This window comes from Hakea prostrata, chromosome 1 (genome assembly GCF_041222555.1).
Source record: "Hakea prostrata isolate BN-2017 chromosome 1, UWA_Hpros_2, whole genome shotgun sequence".
Classification (NCBI taxonomy): Eukaryota; Viridiplantae; Streptophyta; class Magnoliopsida; order Proteales; family Proteaceae; genus Hakea; species Hakea prostrata.
In genome coordinates, this window is record NC_142600.1 from 6,153,214 (window position 1) to 6,173,271 (window position 20,058).

Genomic DNA, 20,058 nt, shown 5'->3' on the forward strand with positions numbered 1-20,058 from the left:
AGATCATCATATTGGTGAAAGAAGTAGGAAGATACAGAAAGCCAATAAAACCTATCAATATAATGACAATATGTAACAATGGAGGGCCACCCTTCAATCAATGGCGACAATAAGAATCTTTAAAATGATTATCTGCTTTCCCGTGCAACAATGGGTTCATTTGCCCACATAATGATTTTTAATAGTAGTGAAGTTTTTCGGGGATGGGGTTCTTGCTCAGTAGGTATCAACTATGAGGTAACAGTTACCCGTATAAATAAACCAGATTTGTCTGTGGGATTCTTTCCCAAGGTAAGCTTATTTTTTGGGGGATTGATTAAGGTTTGATAGGATACAAAGCTCGGGAGAAATCAGTTTTTACAAGAACTCAAAGCGGCAGTAGGGAAAGCTTGGATTTGGTGGCAAATAGAGAGTCCAGGGGCAAATTCTCAGCTGCTGGAGGTATTAGTACCTAATCCACAGAAGGGACACTGGCCATGGGAGTTTCTTCCTGTCTTGCTGCATATTTTCAAGCACAGAGAACTCTCTATTTGTTCAATCTGAGGTAATTTTGCACGCATTGTTAAATGGTAGGCTGGTTGAGCCATCATGGAGGAGTCTGGATCTGCGACCCTATCGCTTTGTGCTCCCCGACGGCTTACCACCACAAAAAATAAGGGGGGCCCAGGGGTGATGATGGGAGGGCTTTTTTTTTAATTGTTTTTTTTAATATTTTCAGTGGTGGGCCCCACCATTTTTGTGGTGGAAAAAACGTCGGTGCTCCCTATCGGGGGTGATGATCCGGATTCATCATGGAGAAGTCGAGTAGGCTTGTAAGGATGTATGGGTAAAATTTTTTTCTTTCTTCTTCTTCTTCTTCTTCTATTTCTCCTTGAATTGATTGGCTTTGCAAATAGAAAAAAATAATTGATTACAGATCACAAATTCTTCGCAAATCAGCAACACAAAATTTCACTGCAGCTAAAGTCATATTGACTATAGGTTACAAGAATGACAAGCCATACACGGAATGGCAGATCACCAATTCTCATAAAAAGAATTTCAAAAGTGTAAGTTTGCAAGGAAGTTTATCTTTCTTCTGTCGGACAATCAAAACTTTTCATCACATGGTAGAACTCAACGAAAAAGAAACCTAGAGGATTGCTCTACAGAAAACATGCCCGTAAAGTTACTCTTGCAACAATTGAAATAAACTAATAACTGAGGAGCTAATCCTCATCCATTCCTGCAGCTGGATCTCTCTTTGGGCCACCTGCTGGTTTTGACATTATAATCTGCAAACAAAGCAAGTGGAAATGATTTTAGGAGGGGATATACCAACATCTGCATTGTATGCCTACACAGTGAAAGCCATTAAACTCAAAGTAACAAGCCGTTACCTGGTCTACCCGAAGAACAGTGCAGGCAGCATCTGCAGCATATTTAAGAGCAAAGAACCTGCAACAAAGCACAACAAATATATTTGAATAAACTTCCCAGAAGAATCTGTATTTAGAACTACATACTAATGTACAAAAAGCAGAAAGTCTTTATACATAGAAAATCTTAAGTATGTGATGCTCATTCTTCTATGAAATAATCTTCAAAGTGGAACTGCATGTGCTTTTTTTTTAATAGGGAAACAAGGAAATATGAGGCATAGATTAAGTGATGTAATCCCAGGTTTTGGGTCATCTTCAGGATCTTCTAATTAAAGTTGCAGCAGCTAGTTAGGAGTCTTCGAAATTTTGGCTAGGGTTTAAAAGGGATTTCAAAGCTGCTGGAGTTTAATTTCAGATCTGAAATTGATAAGGGAATTCAGAATTCAGACTTGAGATCTGGTCCTAGACTAATTAGGACTAGGTTTAGAGTTTCAGATGGGCTGGTTGTGGACTTAGGGTTTGCTAGTTTGATAGTTTCAGACTTAGGTCAAGGGTTTAGAAGACTTAGGGCAGATCTGGACAGTTGGCTGAAGTAATTAGATTTCAGAAAATCTGGAAAAATCAGAAATTTTCTGCAACTTCAATGGAGAAGATGAATTGCACAAAAATTTCAAACTAGGGTTTCAGTACTGGAATGGACGGGATTGTGGGGAGGTGTTGGTTTTTTTTGTTTAAACTCCAGAGCTAGGGCTGTATTGGGGGAAATAAGAGTAGGACTGTATTCTAGGCTTAAGAGCAACCTAAAGGGAAGTAAAAAGGGTCCAATTGGGGCTGGGAATATGGGTTTCCTAAGAGGGTTAGGATTGCAAACGTGGGAAGAAAGAAGGAGGTTCCTAGGGCTTGGAAAGGGGCTGTAGTTGGAGGATTTAATGGGGGGAAGGGGCAGCAAGGGTCTGCGATGGGGTTAGGGTGGTAATCTAGGTCAAACAAAGGGGAATTGGGGCAGGGAAGCTACGGTTGCAGGGGGCAAGGATTCTAGGGTTTCAGATCAAGGGAAAGGGAAGGGGAAGGCTGTGGACAGAGGGGGGGATGGTCTGACTTATTTGTGGATTGCTGTTGAAGTGCTAGAACTGTACTTGAAGGTTATTGCTTGCTGGAATTTCCAACCACAGCTCACCTTCCCAGGGATCCCACGAGTTCCTAAGTCAAATTTTCTCAAACCCTATTCATTCATTCATTAATCCAATCTGAAAATCACAAAGTGAAAGAGGCTATTTATAGCCTAAACAAAAGACTCTTGACTCGAAATAGGTTGCTTGGTTGCCAAGCAACCTAAACTAATTAAACTAGCCTAACAAATCAACTTGCAAACAAGGACCAACTCAGACTCAATAACTAAGACTCCCAACAAAATAAAATAGAAAAAAAAAATTCAGAATTTAAAGCAACCTAAGACTACTCAAACTAGGGGTTAAAATGACTATTTTGCCCCTAGATTAGATTCGGCCCCCCCTTGATTGGGCCTTCATCCAAATAGGCTTGGCGCCTTTCCATGCTCTTTTTGGGGGCGTCCAAACCCTGGATACATCATTAAGTGGTTCAACCAAAAATTACAGCACAACATAGTTTTAACCTTGATCTACATCCTTCAATATCTAGTGTTACAAGTTACAACTACAAAACTTAGCTACATAAATCATTTCAACTAACATCCCAGGAAAATCATCCCAAATGCATCCAAGCTGACAGCAGTTAATACCAAGCAATAGCTAGAATGGAAGAGACTGTAAGAAAAAAAGATTAGGAGGATATATAAGAAGCAGAGGGAAAGTAAAGTTTGAACCGTGTATGGACGTGAGAAAGATCAGGCCCCAAAGAGATTATGTGTTATTGGTTTCAGTGCTTTTGATTAGGATTCATTGCGTGTTATTGAACTCCATTATGGTGGAGAAAGAAAATGCTCCCCAACAGACATTATAATCAGCAGATGAAATAAAATCAACTACATATGGTCAAAGCATGCAAGAAGGTTCCACAGCAACACATGGATATTAAAAAAAGACAGCTTACTTGGTCACATAGAGGTCCCAAATATTCATAGCTGTAGCATCATTACAGACACCTTCGTCCAAGGCAATTCCAACTTTGGCGTTTCCAGCTGCATGCTCAGCATATAGGGTAGAAATGATCTCCATTGCGTTGAGCCCAGCATTCTCAGCCAGAGTTTTGGGTACCATTTCAAAACTTTCAGCAAATTTTGCTATAGCATACTGATCCAATCTGCAATGGAAGAATAACTTCTAATCAGATCACGCAAGCCATGCTAGAATAAATCAATGAAAAATAAACGAATAATAGAACCTTAGCCATGTGTATCCATGTTTTTCATAAAAACCATGTTCTCTTCTTTTCCTACAAAAGGAAAGGAAAAGACATCCTCTCTTTCCAGAATCATGATCTTGAAGTGGCCTTGAAAGGAAGGCAATACAGGTAAGAAGACTGTCAAATTGATAAACTAACAGTTTTTAAGGTTATTTAATGATTCATTTCTGGATTATTGCAGAAAAATCAGGCAGTTAAAGATTTGCACCATCAGTTGCCACTTGATCTGGTTTATCTTATTTATGTTGGAACTCCCCCAGAAAAATGTCTGAGTAGACTACTCAATGTGGGAGCATCAACCTGAGGGCTCTAATTATTTTAAAGTCCCTGTATCAAGTCTAAACAGTGTATTCTGGATTTTCTTCAGGAGATCAAACACATAGTACTAATGAAGGAAGTTGTAGAGTTACTTTAAGCCAATAGTTTTAGTTTGGGATTATGATATAATAGGATTATTTATAAAGTCTTACAAGGTTCATAAGAATTTTGGCTTATTTTATTCTTTCTTAAAACAGTCATAATAGCTTACTCAGACAAGGGTAAAGCATGGAAAATCCTAGATGAGTGTTTGTCTTTATGTTATTTCTTTGCCTTTGAAAGTGTCTTAACTCTCCAAATGCAACCAGAAAACAGAATAAATGGGACTCGAGAGACTTGAAAGAGAATTTTATGGGTCATCTTCCCTTGGGCACTATTGAATTTCCTCTAATTTTATGTTAGGTTACTACTACTGCTACTCTGCCATTACTATCAACTAATATTTTCCTCTAGAAGAAGTGTTCTCAGTCTGAGAATGCAGCTCAAACGCCTGCTTGGGGGCTGGGGAACAGCAGGAGCACAACCAAAAGCAAAAGAAAAGGGGCGTGTCAAAAAAACCAGCCCCTCCCTCCAAGGGAAAAATTAATAATCAATACCTCCAGGCCCCCCAGCCCACACCCAAAAAAACAAGAAGAGCTGTTTAGGCCCAGGAATACTCTCCCCCAATGAAAATGCTTCTCCTTTGTCCAAAATTTTCTTGTACCCTCCTGAAAAGTAACCATTCACAAATCTATAATATCACCCTAATCTGGCTTATCTTCTAATTTATCTTAAACTGACATATTCTGATGTAAATCCAATAGGATTCTTGAGAAGATTCCCTAGAATTTAGGAATTGCCCAGAATCTTCCAGCAAAGAAAGTAAAAATATTATGGGATGCCAATGGGTATCAAAGAAAGTTGTTGGAATCTCTTAGGAGGGATTTGGGTCAATCTGAAATTATGTGCTGAGGCTTTTGCTGAAAGAGGAAAAATTAGCATTTTATCAAAATCTATATGGGTAGGGTTTTGGGTAAGATTTGATTTGACAAATCTGGATGGTAGGGGAAGGCTCAAGGAGGATGGAAAGGGGATGGATAAAGAGAAGGGGAAGTTTCTTGGTAAGTTCTTAGGAAATCTTCTATCCTCTTTTTTTTTTTTTTTTTTTTTTTTTTTGGGGGGGGGGGGGGTAATGTTGCCATGAGTCAGAGAGAGAAGAGGGGAAAGAAGCGGCAGAGGGGAAAGAAGGGTGTGATGAAGAGAAGAGAGGGAAAGAAGCGGCAGCAGGGTAAGGGAGAGGCAGGGGAGGAACATGAAGGGTCATAGGATCCTGGGGATGGGGTTTAAGGGCTGTCGGGGCTAGGGAGGCTGCTGTCAGGGTTGTGACAGCAGGGGTGGGGGGTTATGGTCTTGTAAAGGCGGGGGAGGGGCTGGGGAAAGGGGTCTACTGTACTTGTAGGCTGCTGCAGTTCTTGAAGAAGATGCTGGAATTTGTTAATCACTGCTGGAACTTGATATTGATTGCTGATTGTTAATGAAGAACTCCTCAAAAATCTGCCGTAGCCCTCCCAAAGAAAACCACAACCCAGTGTCTCACAAAACTTTTAATTTTATTCAATCAGACTTAGGCTGCGTTTGTTTGCAAAGGTGGGGTGGGAAGGGGTGGGGAAAAAAAACATGTGGGTCCCATGTGTAGTGGGGTGAGGGAGAAGGAAAGGAAAGGAAAGGAAAGGATTTTGTAGAAAAGTGATAGTGGTGGGTCCCACTTTTTACTTTTCCAAAATTTTCCACAAAATCCCACCAAATTTGTGGGGTTTTAAAATGGCTTGGGGTGGGAAAGTTGGGCTGCCATATCACCAGACAAGTTTCCTTGATTCAAGGAAGCTTGTCTCTCACTTTCCCACCCCAAGCAACCAAACAATCTTCAATTTTGGGATTTAAGGGAAAAGTAAGAAATCTACACTTTTTTCAAGAATTTTCCCACCCCACTTTTATTCCAACAAACAAACGCAGCCTTAAGGAATTACAAAGAACAATAGGCTTGTTTATAGCCTACTAAAAGGCTCCAACACTAAGTGGGATTCCTTAACAAGCTAGGATCCCACCACATTATTTGGACTCTTAAATTGGAATCTGAAAAGACACGCTGAAAACAAAACCTTAAGTTATCTCAAACTCTAATAAGCACATGCCTGAAGTGTATTTAATTAAAACTCCAATGGCACATGTGCTAGAGTTTAAAATAACCAAGAGCTTGATAGATAACTCAAAACAAACTCTAATCAAAACAAAACTCCTCAAAGATAAGAACCCTTCTTGTACAAGAGTCTTATCTTATCCACAACTTAACCAACTCAAAACAATTCAAATTGAGAAGTAAAACCCAAATATAACTCTAGGAATAATTCTGGAATTAATTCCAGCAATAAAAGGGGGCTGAAAATGCCTTAAATACTGCTACTAGGGGGTTTGGTTTGCTCATGGGGCTTCTTGGAGCCATCTAGGTGGCCCCACTTAGGGTTTCGGCCAAGGGTCAAAATCGTGATCACATTATATTCCCACCATGATGTCCAAGCAGTCAGACCAGATCTCTTAGAGACTAGACTGTCCTGCATGACATCCATCTTGAAACCATAATGGACCCCCCCCCTCAAAAAAATAAAAAAATAAAAAATAAAAGCGAGCAAATCCAAATCAAACCAAAGTCTCATCCTTTTGGGTTTAGCTTTGATTTTAGCAAGCAATTGGGTTTAGTTCGGCTTACCCAATGAGCACTAATGCATCAGCCTCAAACCGGATGACCCACCAAGAGATTGATTGCAACCTCGATCAATACAATAACAAAGACAAAATTTACTAATTAGAACCCCCCCCCCCCCCACATAAGAAAGAACATTAAAGGATACACAAGGGTATGGAAGAAGAATAGATGGAAGAACGGGGGCAAGGATGGGCTATCTTAACCCTGGGTCTTTCACTTGCAGCTATCACTCAGGTCTTGAACATGGATTTTACTCCATAACTGAGGTTACTAGGCCACAAGGCAATTTCTCTGAAAGTCTTCTCTATTATTGCTATTGAATGGCCCATTTATGGATAGATTAAAGCTTCACAAGAAATAAGAACTCTCTAAATTGAAAATATAAACTAACAACCTAGTACTAGTGACAATAAAATCTTATAGAAAATATAAACTAATCAAAATTAAACTACTAGGCTTTATGATTCAGCCACATGCATAAATAATGAAAATGGAAATCAGACTAAGGTTCTAAATCTCCTAAGAATAAAAATTTCATGTAACTGATCTTAGGCGCCACAAGTGCTCTCTGAATATCCCCAATATGCCAAATAATGGGCTGTCATGCTGTTCACGTGTGACTTGAACAGTGTTTTGCCTCCCTATCTTCATGTTTCCTCCTAGGGTAACAATCCAGGTTGACCGGTCAAAATTGTGGATCAAGGGCACCTTCCAGTTGAGCCAGCTGGCTGGTTTGAGATGGCCTCCAACACTGGCTCAGTCCTTGGTTGGTTCCAATCTGTCCAGGTTCTACACTATGCACCCAACAAAGCCAACAAAGAAGACTGAAACATATGCCAAACATATTTACACCCTAAGTTTAGCACTTTAGCTCTTCTTCTTCTTCTTCTTTTTTTATTTATTTTTTATTGTTTTTAATCAATAAAAAATTAAAAAAAAAAAAGAAGAAGCTAAAGTGCTAAACTTAATAAAGAAACAGTTATTTCGACAAGCCCATTTCTAGACTTTGTTGGTTGATTACAATTTTATGGCATTATGGTTTCCAGGAGTGATGTTAGTTGTTCACAGTTTTAGACCACAAAACAAGGGGGTGACAGAATCCTGCTATAATTGAAAAGAAAAAGAGAAAAAAAAAAGTTATAAACCAAACCCAAACTGATAATGAGACACTGAATCCAAACCATTACAAACTGTTAACTCATAACAACCAGAACCAAACCAATAATCCTTAAGAAACTCAATAATCCTTAATGGATTGGTCTCAGGTTCCTTACGACACATACTAAAACTGAGGAAACCAAACTAAAACCAGACCAAACTGACACCTGGTCCTGCATAACTACAAACCTCTGTACATTCAGGGATTATTGCAGGAGACCTATAGTATTTTGAGGGCTTCTGAGGGCTTTATATGACTTGCAACCAAGGTTTTTGAAGTATCAGCATTGAGTATTGTATTGGTCAAGTGATTTTAGGAGGCGTATCATCTCATGGATTATTATATTGTACCGATCAATGCATTTTTAGTGCAATCCAATAAAGAGATGTATCAAATGTATCGTATCAGTTCAGTTGTACCCAATATGGATACATATCGGCTAGTATCGTGTATCTATGGATACTTTAAACCTTGCTTGCTACCAATTCCATCCATTACCCTTGTAAAAAGTCAATTACGAATCAACCTGAAGGTTAACACCGTTAAGTTCGAAATTGAAACGACCATAGTACCATTACGTGTCTTCTTAATATTAATTGGCTACCCTTACTAAACCACTTAGGACCCATGTAACAGAGCGAGGCTAGCAGCCAAAGCCCTGGAGCTCCAAAACCCTAGAAATGATGGCAGAGTTCGCATTCTTCACATCTATAGCTCATTCTCTTCTGAAAACCCTACGGATTTGAGAGGAGGTTTGAGTGCCATCTCCAGCTCTCAAGTAATGGCCATTTGTCTCAATCGTGATGGTCTTTACGACCTCCTTGCTGGAGTAAAACTCTACCTTGCACGACGGGCTGTTAGACCCCATTGTAAATTTTATCAACAAGACGCATTATTAATGTAAAACAGAGAAATTTCCAAAGGGAGCCCGTTTTCAGCCTTCTATTTCAACTTTTCTCTGGAATCTACTTCCTACATGGAGAATAAATTTGTTTTCAGAGTTAGTTTTTAGTTTTTTCCCCCCCTCTCCTCTCTCCACAAATCTACTATTGCTGCTTGTTTGAGTTTGATTTAGTGCGAAGTGTCAATGGAGATGGCACTAGTCCCATTGCTCCCTTACTTGGCAGCTCATTCTATTGATCAAACATACCGTTGCATTCAATTTTCTTTAAGACTCGGCAAGCTTTGAGGATTTGAGCTTGCAGACGATCCCAAGCTTACCTTATAGTAGTACTCATATGATGGGCTAATTCTATTGTTGCCAAGGATTGAGCATTTCGGGGAATCTTTGGATTTGGCTTCTATATTGGATTTCGTCGATTTAGGCCACATCTTGATCGTTGCCGCCAATGCATCTACATCTGGACCCCCTAGGTTTGGTTCAAAGGCTTCATCCCTCGCCATTCCCTTACCCTTTGGAGGGCCCTCAACCATGCCCTCCCCACCCAATCCTTCCATATTAGCCGTCATATCCCAGTTAACCCCAATTGCACCCTCTGTTGGACCGACCAAGAGAACCTTGAGCATCTTTACTTTTCCTGCCCTTTCTCCAGATCTATCTGGGGAAAAGCCCTGGCTTCCATTTGGCCCCCTTCAAGACGATCTTTTGGTTTTGCTCGTGATTAGTCTTGGATTGTGAGAAACTTTTCAGGCTCTTCCATATGCGATCGGATTAGTAAGCTAGTTTTTTGTGCCTCTATTCACCACCTTTGGTGGGAGCGCAATCTTAGGAGATGGACTTCCAAACCCGCTCTTCAGACATGATTTGGAATGCCATCTATTTTGATGTATTTTCTAGACTATTAGCTTCCCCCCACACCCTGTTGATGATACCCCAAGGAACAGATTTATTGTTGTCTCCTGGGATCATAGCTCTTCTTTTCGGTCTTCCACTTAAAGACCTTGTTCCTCTATTCTCTTTGTTTAATATAATTATTTATTTATCCAAAAAAAAAAAAAAAGGTTGATGAGGATCCTGCAGTTATGGTTATTGACCATACCAGCTGTGCACCTCTCAAAAACTGAAGGAGATCATACTTTGATTGCCAGTGATGATTTTATTCAATCTGATGTCATTCTGGGTCATAGAAAAAGAGAACCATGCCATCATCGTTCCTTCTAAGTGAGAGAAAGAGAACTATCATTGTGGTCAATGCCAGATCGGATCAAAAGCTGGTTTGGGATGCTCAGCCTTCTCTCTTTCTTCATAAGGATCATGTACAGTTGGGACCTTCTTTAAGGAGGAAGATAGAAAAAGATACAGAAGTGTAAAATCGGTATTATGAAAAACACCTGAATAAGGATAAAATTGGTATCTAGAATATTTGTTTAGTGATGAAATCATCACTTAACCCCAAACCTTAACAGTAGGGATACGTTTGCAAATGAATTTTTTTTTCCTTTCAGGGATAGTGGATGTAATTGATTGAGAGAGAGAGAGAGAGAGTTACCCTATCTCATTGAAAGAAAACTCCTTAAGTTTTCTTGCCAACTCTATTTCAGTTGCTGCGGCCCCAGGAACAACACGGCTGTCCCTACACATTGCCTGAGGAGAGAGGTAAAGACTGATCTCATAAGGCACCCAAAAGAAACGTTACTGAACTAACATTTTAATTTTATTAAGATTAACCTATGCGAAGAATTTGAATTACAGTTTTCCCCAAAGAATACCTTGTAAGTATTCACACCATCATCAACTGCTCTCTCAAGATCATCTAATATACTGTCGGTGCTTCCTCGTAGTAACACTGTTGATACTGAGTTTCCACCGCCTTCATTTTTAACAACAGTGACCTGTGAGGTTAAAAGTATGCTCATTAGCAGTTAAAGGGAAGTATTAAGTCTTTAGCAACGATAGAAAAGGACAAGAACAAATACAATCAAGGTGCCGCTACAATGGAAGGTCTAAGCATCATACCCGAACACCACCAATTTCCTCAACTGAAATAGAATCAGCAAATCCCAAATCATCAGGGTTGGGTTGGCTAAGCTTGAGCTGAGGACAAGATGATTAAACTGCATTAGGGGAGAATTAAGAGAAATTCGTATAAAACCAATTGGTGATGTACTTACTATTGCAACAGAGCCGGTTGTACGACAAAAACGTCTTAGTTCAAACTTTGAGCTGATCTTTAAGACCATGAGTCTGTAATCAAACAATGTCAAACTCAGTACCTTTCCTTTCAGCTAGCCATATTATTTAATAAAGGAAAGGAACTAATCAAGAAAAAATAGATAAGGAAAACAAGTAGAAAATATACACAACTATAAGACCACAATCCTGACATATGCAACTTCCAAAGTCAACAGCTCAAACTAAAATATCATGTTTGCACCCACAAGAAGTATGTATTATAATTTTTCTGTGCCTCCGTTCATCATTTTTGGTGGGAGTGCAATCTTCAAAGATGGACTTCCAAATCCCGCTCTATAGACATGATTTGGAATGCCATCTATTTTGATATTTCCTCTAGACTGTTAGCACTCCCCCACCCCCCTGTTGATGATACCCCAAGGAACAGATTCATTGTTGTCTCCTGAGGTCTTAGCTCCTCCTTTCGGTCTTCCTCTTAAAGACCTTGTAATTTTCTTTTTCTTGTCTTGTCCTTAATATAATTATACATTCATCCAAAAAAAAAGAAGTATGTATTATAGTTGGGAAGATTATAGAGAACCCCATTACTCTTTATCCTCACCGACCAGATGCATCATGGTTCTGACATGAGTTGGAAAGATGAAAAATTAGCGAAAGCTTTTACTGGACTCCTGATTTTTATTTAATCAATCAACGAGATTTCTTTTACAAACATCAATCTGTGTGTTAAATACCAAGTTTTATGCTCTCTTTCATGGTGATGGGCAATCCCAGAAAATCAACCTGGTTCAGGGTATATATAACCACCACATATATTGTTCATTCTCTCCTCCACCCTCTTTTTCTTTTCCCCGTTCTTCATTTAAACTTCCACCTGCTCTCTTCTCTTGTTCTTTTACTACCTGCTTCCTTCATTATCTTCTCCCACTATGGCTGGAAACCACAGCCACGATCAACCAGGTATAATGGTGCTCTTAAGTCACTAAACAATGACATAGTTCCCTAAATTTTCCATTGATGGGTTTAAATTTGAGGCCCAAATATGATTCTAAAAGGTGCTACACATTAGACATTCTATTTAAGTCCTCAATTTAGCATAGTTTGAAAGGGATTTTATTACATTTAGTCCTCTATTCTAAGTAAATCATAGACAAGAGTCTGTAAAGAATTTCCAAAAGGCAAAGACTTGCTTACTTGTAGCGCTCACAGAAATGTAATGCCATATCCCCAACAGTTCCTCCACTAACAATAACTTTAGCTCCAGAGTCTGCGACAGCTTTAATAAGCTCCTCAACTTTTGCTTCCTCTGTTTTTGCATAGTTCTCCAGCTAAAAGATTACACAGGAAACAAATAACTCCCACAATTTGTCCTTGTCAGGTTAAGAAAAAATAATACAGAAAAAAGAAACCCAAAAGGCCCATGCATTGTTTCTAGCAGTTCAATTATGGAAGAAAGATTGAATGCAATACATTTTCTCCCTACTATAGCACCACCACCAGGAACATATCAGTCAATCTTCATAGCCAGCATGGCCAAGCAGCTAAGAAAGACTAGGCATATGGGTAGTCATCATAGCTCAAAAACTCAGCAAGCTAGCAAATATACGACTTGGCTAACCAAAATAGTCAGCAAATTTTTTGAATTTCTTCCAAACTTCTATCGGGATTCAGGACCTCATCCAGGTCTATCTAGCCAATTCTCATCCTCCCTAAAGTTTCTTTTACTTCATGCTAATTGATGTAGGACAGTGGACCCCATTTAGTTGGGGCAAGGCTTGTTGTTGTTAATTGATGTAGGATCAAAGGCTGGACAGAAGAAGACCATGAAACTAGAACCAAATGAACCAGTGCAAGACAAGGCCAGCTCAAGCCAGCCCAATCACCCTAGCTGGTCTTCTAGAAGAGCCAAAAAGAGGCCAAAACACTGTACACACTACTGTTCACATGAACAATGTCCTTTGGTAACACTTGCCATCTTCACTTTACAGGTAAAAATCTTCTTCAATTTATTTTGTTAAAAACAGTTTTAAAACCCTGTTTTTATTTTTTTTTTTTTTTGGTTGGGGGGGGGGGGGTTTAATGAGGTGGATAAATAATAACCTATGTTGATAAAGAATCAAGATGATATTTAAATAAAAATAACTGCAAATTATGAATCAACTCCTCTTCCAGCACCAGACTACACCACCATCAATTGAAGGGAACTCCAATGTCTTTCCAGAAAATGTAAAGGGAAAAATCCAGATATGCCTCACTTTTTCATTCATGGCAAGTAAGACTGAAATCGACAGGTTGTGCATAGAAAACTAAAGCATGAATGAGTTATGTCAAAACAATCAAGTTAATGCAGAAAAAAATTGCTTGTAATCCAAAATAATCATTGGCGGTAGCTACAAAAATGAAAAACAAGAGTCCTAGTCCAAAAAATGCTTGAAAATATGGTTTTCTTCCTCTCCCATGACTACTGGCATAAAGAAGGCAAAACAGGAAAAGATAGATAGCATCAGCATAACTCATACCAGCATCAGCATAAATCATACCAAATTGCTTACTTGGCAGAACAATTCATTTATACTGAATAACAATTTTAGAATTATACCAACAAATGCCATGAAAACCAACCTGTTCAGCACTATGAATTAGAACAGTGCCCTTTGTTTCAGTTGCAGATGTATCAACACCTTGGGCAAAAACAGCAATCTACAGAAGGGAGCATCAATAATATATTATTATTAAAACCTTGGGCAAAAACAGAAATCTACAGAAGGAAGCATCAATAATAGGTTATTATCTACTAAAAATTGCTTGCAATCCAAAAGAATCCATTAGAGATAACTACTAAAATTGAGTCTTAGTTAAGAAATGCTTAAAACTCATGCAAGCATGACACTATCAGGTTTTTCCCCCTCCTTACGACTAGTGACATAAAGAAAGCAAAAGAGGAAAAGAACAATAGCATCAGTATAGCTCATACAGATTGCTCACCTGGCAGAAGAATTCATCTATAAGAAATAAAATTTTTAGGGACAATCACTATCGTCCCCTGTATTATAGCTCAATTACTAAAAGGACCTTACTCTTTATGAAATTATTGTCGCCCCCTTCTGTTCTAGCAGTGTTAAGACACTGTTATGGTTGGATGTTTAATGTCTATTTGCTCTTTTAGAATTAGAAAACCAAAACCAATATTATCCTCATTAGAAAAGACCAAATGAAATACTAATTTTAAACTTGAATTCTTATTCACTTTGGATTCCCCCCCCCCCAAAAAAAAAAATCTATCAATAGTAAGAACTTCCTAAAATTGATGAAGTCAAATTAGAAAGTGAATAAATAAAAACCTATTGGAAGTAGGAACTTCCTAAAATCGATAACATCAAATTGGAAAGTAACACAAACTAAAAAATAGCACCAAATTGGAAAATAAATAAATAAAAGCTAAAAAATAAGGAATTTTTTTTAATTACCCTATATTTAGTCTTGGTTTTGGGCTTCATCTAGGGTGAGAGAAGGGAAGGAGTTGGATTTAGGATCGTTGAGAGGAAGAGAAGAAAACGAGATTTTATTATTTTATTTTGATTAGAGAAGAAGATCGTTTAATTAAGGTTTTTTTTCTTCTTAACTACTAAGGGTAGTAATGTAATTTAGTATAAAGTGTAAGTTAGTAATATAAAGCCTTAAAGTTATTTTTGGACTTTTGGATAAATCAAAGATGCAATGTCATTACCTAATTAACAGAACTTAACGGCAAGGGGCATCAGTAATTACAGGCAAAATCTAAGATTGAATTAGTAATTTAAAAAAATGTAGGGGATAAACTAGTAATTAGGCTATACTACTATAGCACATGGGGCAAAAGTAATAATTCCTAATTTTTAAGGTACAAAAGAGGGCCACAAAAACCAACATGTTCAGCACTTTGAATTAGAACAGCGTCCTTTGTTTCAGTTGCAGATGTATCAACATATTGGCCAGAAACAGCAATCTACAGAAGGAGATCTCTATGGACTGCTACATTTTTCCTATTATCTTGTTTCTTTCCTTTGAAGGTTTCAATCATCATTGATTGATCCATTGCAGTTCGAGTTCTGACAGTTCCTTAAATTTTTGTTTGAAGGGGTGAAACACATTATGCTGCATTTTTGGACTATTTACAGAATAGTTCATGATTGAAGATTGAGAACTATGCCTCCTTTGCTGTTGATGATTTATGGAGTAAAGGATGCATCCAAGTGAGATTAAATCAAGTTTTAGAAATTCCCGGGTTGGGGTTCAAGTATACGGCTTTCATCTAGAATAATTGTCAGAATCTTAGATTGACTTTTGCAGCAGATATTTTGAAGTGACATCTATCAGGCAAAGTAGCTGGACTGCTGCAGATTGATCCTCAAGACAAGCTTGCTTCAAGGTCTTGAGAATGCATCCACCTTCAAAGGTTTTCTTTTTTTCGGCCATCATCAAACCAATCACAAAAACTAGGGGCCCATAGGCTCAAGGGATGGGAGAAGAAAAAGAAGGGGGGGGGGGGGTGTGGAGGGACAGGCGTTTGAACCCAAGACCTTCTTGGATTTACTATCTCTACATTGGCTCAAGGTTGAAACAGACTTCAGGGTTTCAGTTCAGATTGACTTTTCCAGTGTTTTGATCATTTCTCTGCATCTTGGTGCATATTTCACACTTGCAACTAAATTCCATGTGTTTGTTGAAATGCCAGAATGATCAAAGAATGTCATTAGTGAGGTTGTGTCTCCATCATCCAACTGCATTACAAAGAAGTTTGAAGAAATCATCTACTTCAACAACAGAAAAAGATTGTCAAGTCGGTGATAATTGATCATGACCAACATTACTGAATGACCAAGAAACTAAAGATGTCTGATGAGGATAATTCTCGCTTTACCCAATTTCAGATTTCTCAGTTATCCCGGCAATGTACTGCTACATTTGTTAAGACAGGTAATGCAATTGAATGTATTTTGACTACTTCACAACTGGAGTCTCAAACATATTCCCTCTTTTATGCATTGTCCTTTAGTGTCACCTTACTTGATAGTCCTTCAGCTGAAGTCATGGGTACAAGCACTATCATCCACTCCTTTGTCCTTCTCTTTTGTTGTTTATTTGCCTGAGTTTCTTTTTAACCTTTTTTCTATCATTAAGGTTACATAACTCAAAATTGATTTGTAAATTTATTTCCAATTCCATGGTTTGAGATCCCGCTCTCGACAAGGATCTTGGTCCCTCAAAAATCCAAGATCTTGGCTAAGATCTGGTAAACATCCCCAGTCAACTCGACCCAACTCTAGGGCACATCTTAGCAGGTATTAGGGCTCAATTTGGGCTGGAATTTGGTATTCATCCTATTTTAGGCCTCCTTATCACTTTAGTGGCCTTAGATTTGTGAGAAAACAAGCGTATATATGAATTCTAACTCAATCATAACTTTGAAACTGATATACTCAAGGCGCAGCCTCATAAGACATGAAACAAGCATTACTTAATATAAATGAAAACAGCAAGTTCTATAGAAAAATAATACATCAAACATATTCACATTGCAACATCAGTGTACTTCTAAGTTGCAACATGAGAGTCATGAGTGAAATCAATGACCAAGCAACTCCTCCAACTTCTACTCCACCAGCACCAGCACCACCTCTATAAGTGTAGAACATAGTTTTTGAGAGGAAAAAAAAAGTGGCTTGTAAAAACACTCACTTTGCTTCAAGACTGACTTCAAAATTTAGTAGATCCAACAAAGATTCCAATGAAAAATCTAACTAAAACACCAAAACCAGCAAAGTGTCGAGATAGGTCAAAACTGAGTTGAGATTAAGATATCTCAAATCGTCTAGACCTAAATGGGGTATTTATAAAGACTGAGTTGAACCAAAATCTTGAGTTGACAAGAACTCACCCGAGATGTCGTATTTTTTTGGTAACGCATGATCTCGTCTTGAGGTCTCAATAAAAGAGTTCCTACAAGACCTCTAACTATGTATAATTTTCGTGTCATTTAGGACCTTCTGTTTTATAAAGGGTGGGGTGGAATGGATTATACCTGCTCGAGGATACTTCATTCATGGAGTGTTTGAGTGTGGCATCACCTCATCAAATACATTTTCATTTGGGTCATCAATCGTTGGAAAAAGGCTTTCATGTTCTCCTTTTCAATCTATTTCAGGTTTAGATTCTACATCCAATAAGTTTGAAAAATGTGTAGTCTGTCAGCCTAGAGCCAATCAACTATCTAATCAACTTGTTTCTTTTGTCCATACATATCTATTGGTTTACAAGAACCATTCAAGTGAATTTCTCTTACACTCTCCAGTTGCATTGCAGCTTTGCAGCCAATTCTTTTGATTTAATGTTATCACTTCCCATGTCCAAGGAATTGTATGGTGCAAAGGGTTGGGTGGTTAAAAAGCATCATATAGATAACATCAATGTAGCAAAAATGAGGATGCTAAGATGGATGAGTGGCAAAACTAAGAAGGATAAGATAAGGAATGAGCATATTAGAGCTGGTTTGGGAGTAACTCCAATAAGTGATAAGCTACAAGAAAGTTGCAAGCCCATAAATACCCTTGTATGAAGAAGTGATTTAATCCAGCTTAATAGAATTAGAAGAGCTAAGGGCAAACCTAAGATGACCTTAAGAGAATAAGTGGTGAAAAAAGATATGCATAGCTTAGGCCATATATCTAGTAAGGCCTCAAACAGATCTAATTGAAAGGCAAGAAATCATGTAGCCGACCCCATTTAGTTGGGACAAGGCAGCTTGTTGTTGTCGGCTTGTTGCCATCTCCAAGGAATTGGTTATGAAAGAGATCCACTTAAGTCAAAGTCCCCAGCAATTTAGCAGCATCAGTGAAGATATTATCAGCTACTCATAAGCGGTAAGGTTTAGTCAACATATCCAGTGGTAATCAGTCCTTCGATTCTTCTGATGTTAAATTTTGTTTTACTTTTTAGTTGGGGATGCTCTTGCAAGTGGCATTTGTTAAGGTAGGGTTTCCTTGATGCTTTTCATACAGTCTTGACTTGGCCACAAATATTATCCTGTACTTCCAATTAAATTAATGAGTTGTTGCTGAAACTTTATCAAAGGGAAAATCACCAGACCATACAACGGAAGCCACATGAAAAATCCATGTGCATCTAACTGCAGCAATTCATAAGCATCACCTAAGGGAAGAAGCATATATTTAAACAATGGATTTAAGCATACCTTGGCCTTTTCCACTCTCTTTATTGTCCCGACAGCATCATTCTTCAAGACCATGCCCTGAACAACAGAAGAATTGTGCAGACCTCCTCCAACAAGCTTTGCTACACGGACGTTATCCACATTGAAGTTCGCTGGGTTTTTGGGGCAAACCTGGATGCATGCCTTGAAGAAGGAGATGATAACATTAGCAGCATTACTACCTTAATGACTAACGAAAAATATTCAGCTAATTCTTACATCAGCAACTAAGGGACACAATATATCTTCTAGTCCAAATTGCTTGCTAGCAACAGCAGCTTTCATCCGGGAAACTACTTGATCCTTATCCCGCACATCCATCGTTTCTGAACCTTTCTCCACCAAACCCTCTAATATTTCACCTGTCTGACAATCAAAGAGGCATAATTCAGACAAGAGACAAGCGAGCCATTCACCAGACACCACAAATAGTATTAAAAAACTAAGCATAAACTATGAGCACAACCTTATTGATTGCCTTTGTGTATCCGCTAATAATTTCACTAGGATGCAGACCCATTCTGATAAGCTCCTCTGCATTTTGGAGAAGTTCCCCAGCAAAAGATACTGTCAAGTTAGCTCCATCACCAATTTCCTCCTGCTGTGCCTTTCCAGCTAGCACTAAAAGCTTGGCTGCCGGATGCTGAACCTCAAGCTCATTCACAATAGTTCCAGCATCATTTGTGATAAATAGTTTGTCTAAATGATTAATCACCATCTTATTCATACCTAAACAATATCACGGAAGAACATTAACCCAACTTATTGTCATGTTAAACCTAGGTAGATAAAAGACGGATTAGAAGAAACAGTAAATGTGCACTGGCAAGGAACCATACAACCAATTGAAATATAAAAACACAGTTCACAGGAAGCTCCAATAAGCAGTATTTTCGGAAATACAAAAGAAAGAAAGAAAGAAAGAAAAAAATGTCGCATTGGATTTGGTACCCATAATGGGCAAACTCACAAATCATACATCTTAAAAACACTAAAAGCTTAGGCCAGAGGTTTTCTTTGTAGGATTGAAACGTTAATTCCTCTGTTTTATGCACTTTAAAAATGAGAAAAACCAGAAACTGCCAAGTCTCCTGATTAAATTACCGAAGTGAACGGCTACCACAAAGTAGCAATCATTCAAAGTTAACTGCCTTATCGAACCACAAACCTAGTCTAATCAGTAACAATTAGTTCGTGAATCCAAAATACAGTGAATCGAAATCCCTAATACGAAATGCAGCAACACCAGCAAATCCCAGATCATACACGAGTTCAAAAAAATCAACAAATAAAACCCGGAACCAGAATTTGGTGGAAATCACTACCATTGGGACCAAGAGACGTTCGAGTGATGTTGGAAAGCTGCCTGCAGGCATCGATGTTCTTAATGACCGCTTCATCTAGCCCGGAGAAATGCTTGTGCCCTTCTTTTAGCATCCCTTGAATACCATATGGTTGCATCTGAAACCCCATTTTCGAAGCAGAAACGAATCTCTACGACCGGAACTCGTAGGTCTTTCTTGCGGCGGCTGCCAAAGAAGCCCAGAAGTGGAAAAACCGACCCCTACTGCCGCACTTAAAGTTAGAAGAGTGATACAGTGAGGTCGATGGTCCTTCGGAAACCAAAAGGAAGAAAAGGAGACGATTTTAGACAAATTTCCAGCAACCCGCGAAAGTGATTCTAGGGTCTAGCACGTGAAAATGATATATGGTGTCGGTCTCAAGCTCTCAGCCGATACGAACAAATATCGGTAC

At 38.6% G+C, this 20,058-nt stretch overlaps 1 protein-coding gene across 1 annotated transcript; it reads right to left on the reverse strand.

Annotated features, from left to right (window-relative positions):
* Positions 1-780: 780 nt before the first annotated feature.
* On the reverse strand, positions 781-19,970 carry LOC149026980 (T-complex protein 1 subunit theta-like). The gene is made up of 13 exons (XM_089157690.1): positions 19,629-19,970; positions 18,770-19,032; positions 18,523-18,669; positions 18,286-18,447; positions 13,677-13,754; positions 12,249-12,382; positions 11,033-11,105; positions 10,878-10,955; positions 10,631-10,753; positions 10,411-10,505; positions 3,432-3,641; positions 1,380-1,437; positions 781-1,274 (listed from the first exon to the last, which is right to left on the reverse strand). Exons 1-13 carry the CDS (start codon positions 19,774-19,776, stop codon positions 1,209-1,211), a joined length of 1,635 nt encoding a protein of 544 aa, XP_089013816.1. The 5' UTR covers positions 19,777-19,970; the 3' UTR covers positions 781-1,208.
* Between the last annotated feature and the right edge of the window lie 88 nt (positions 19,971-20,058).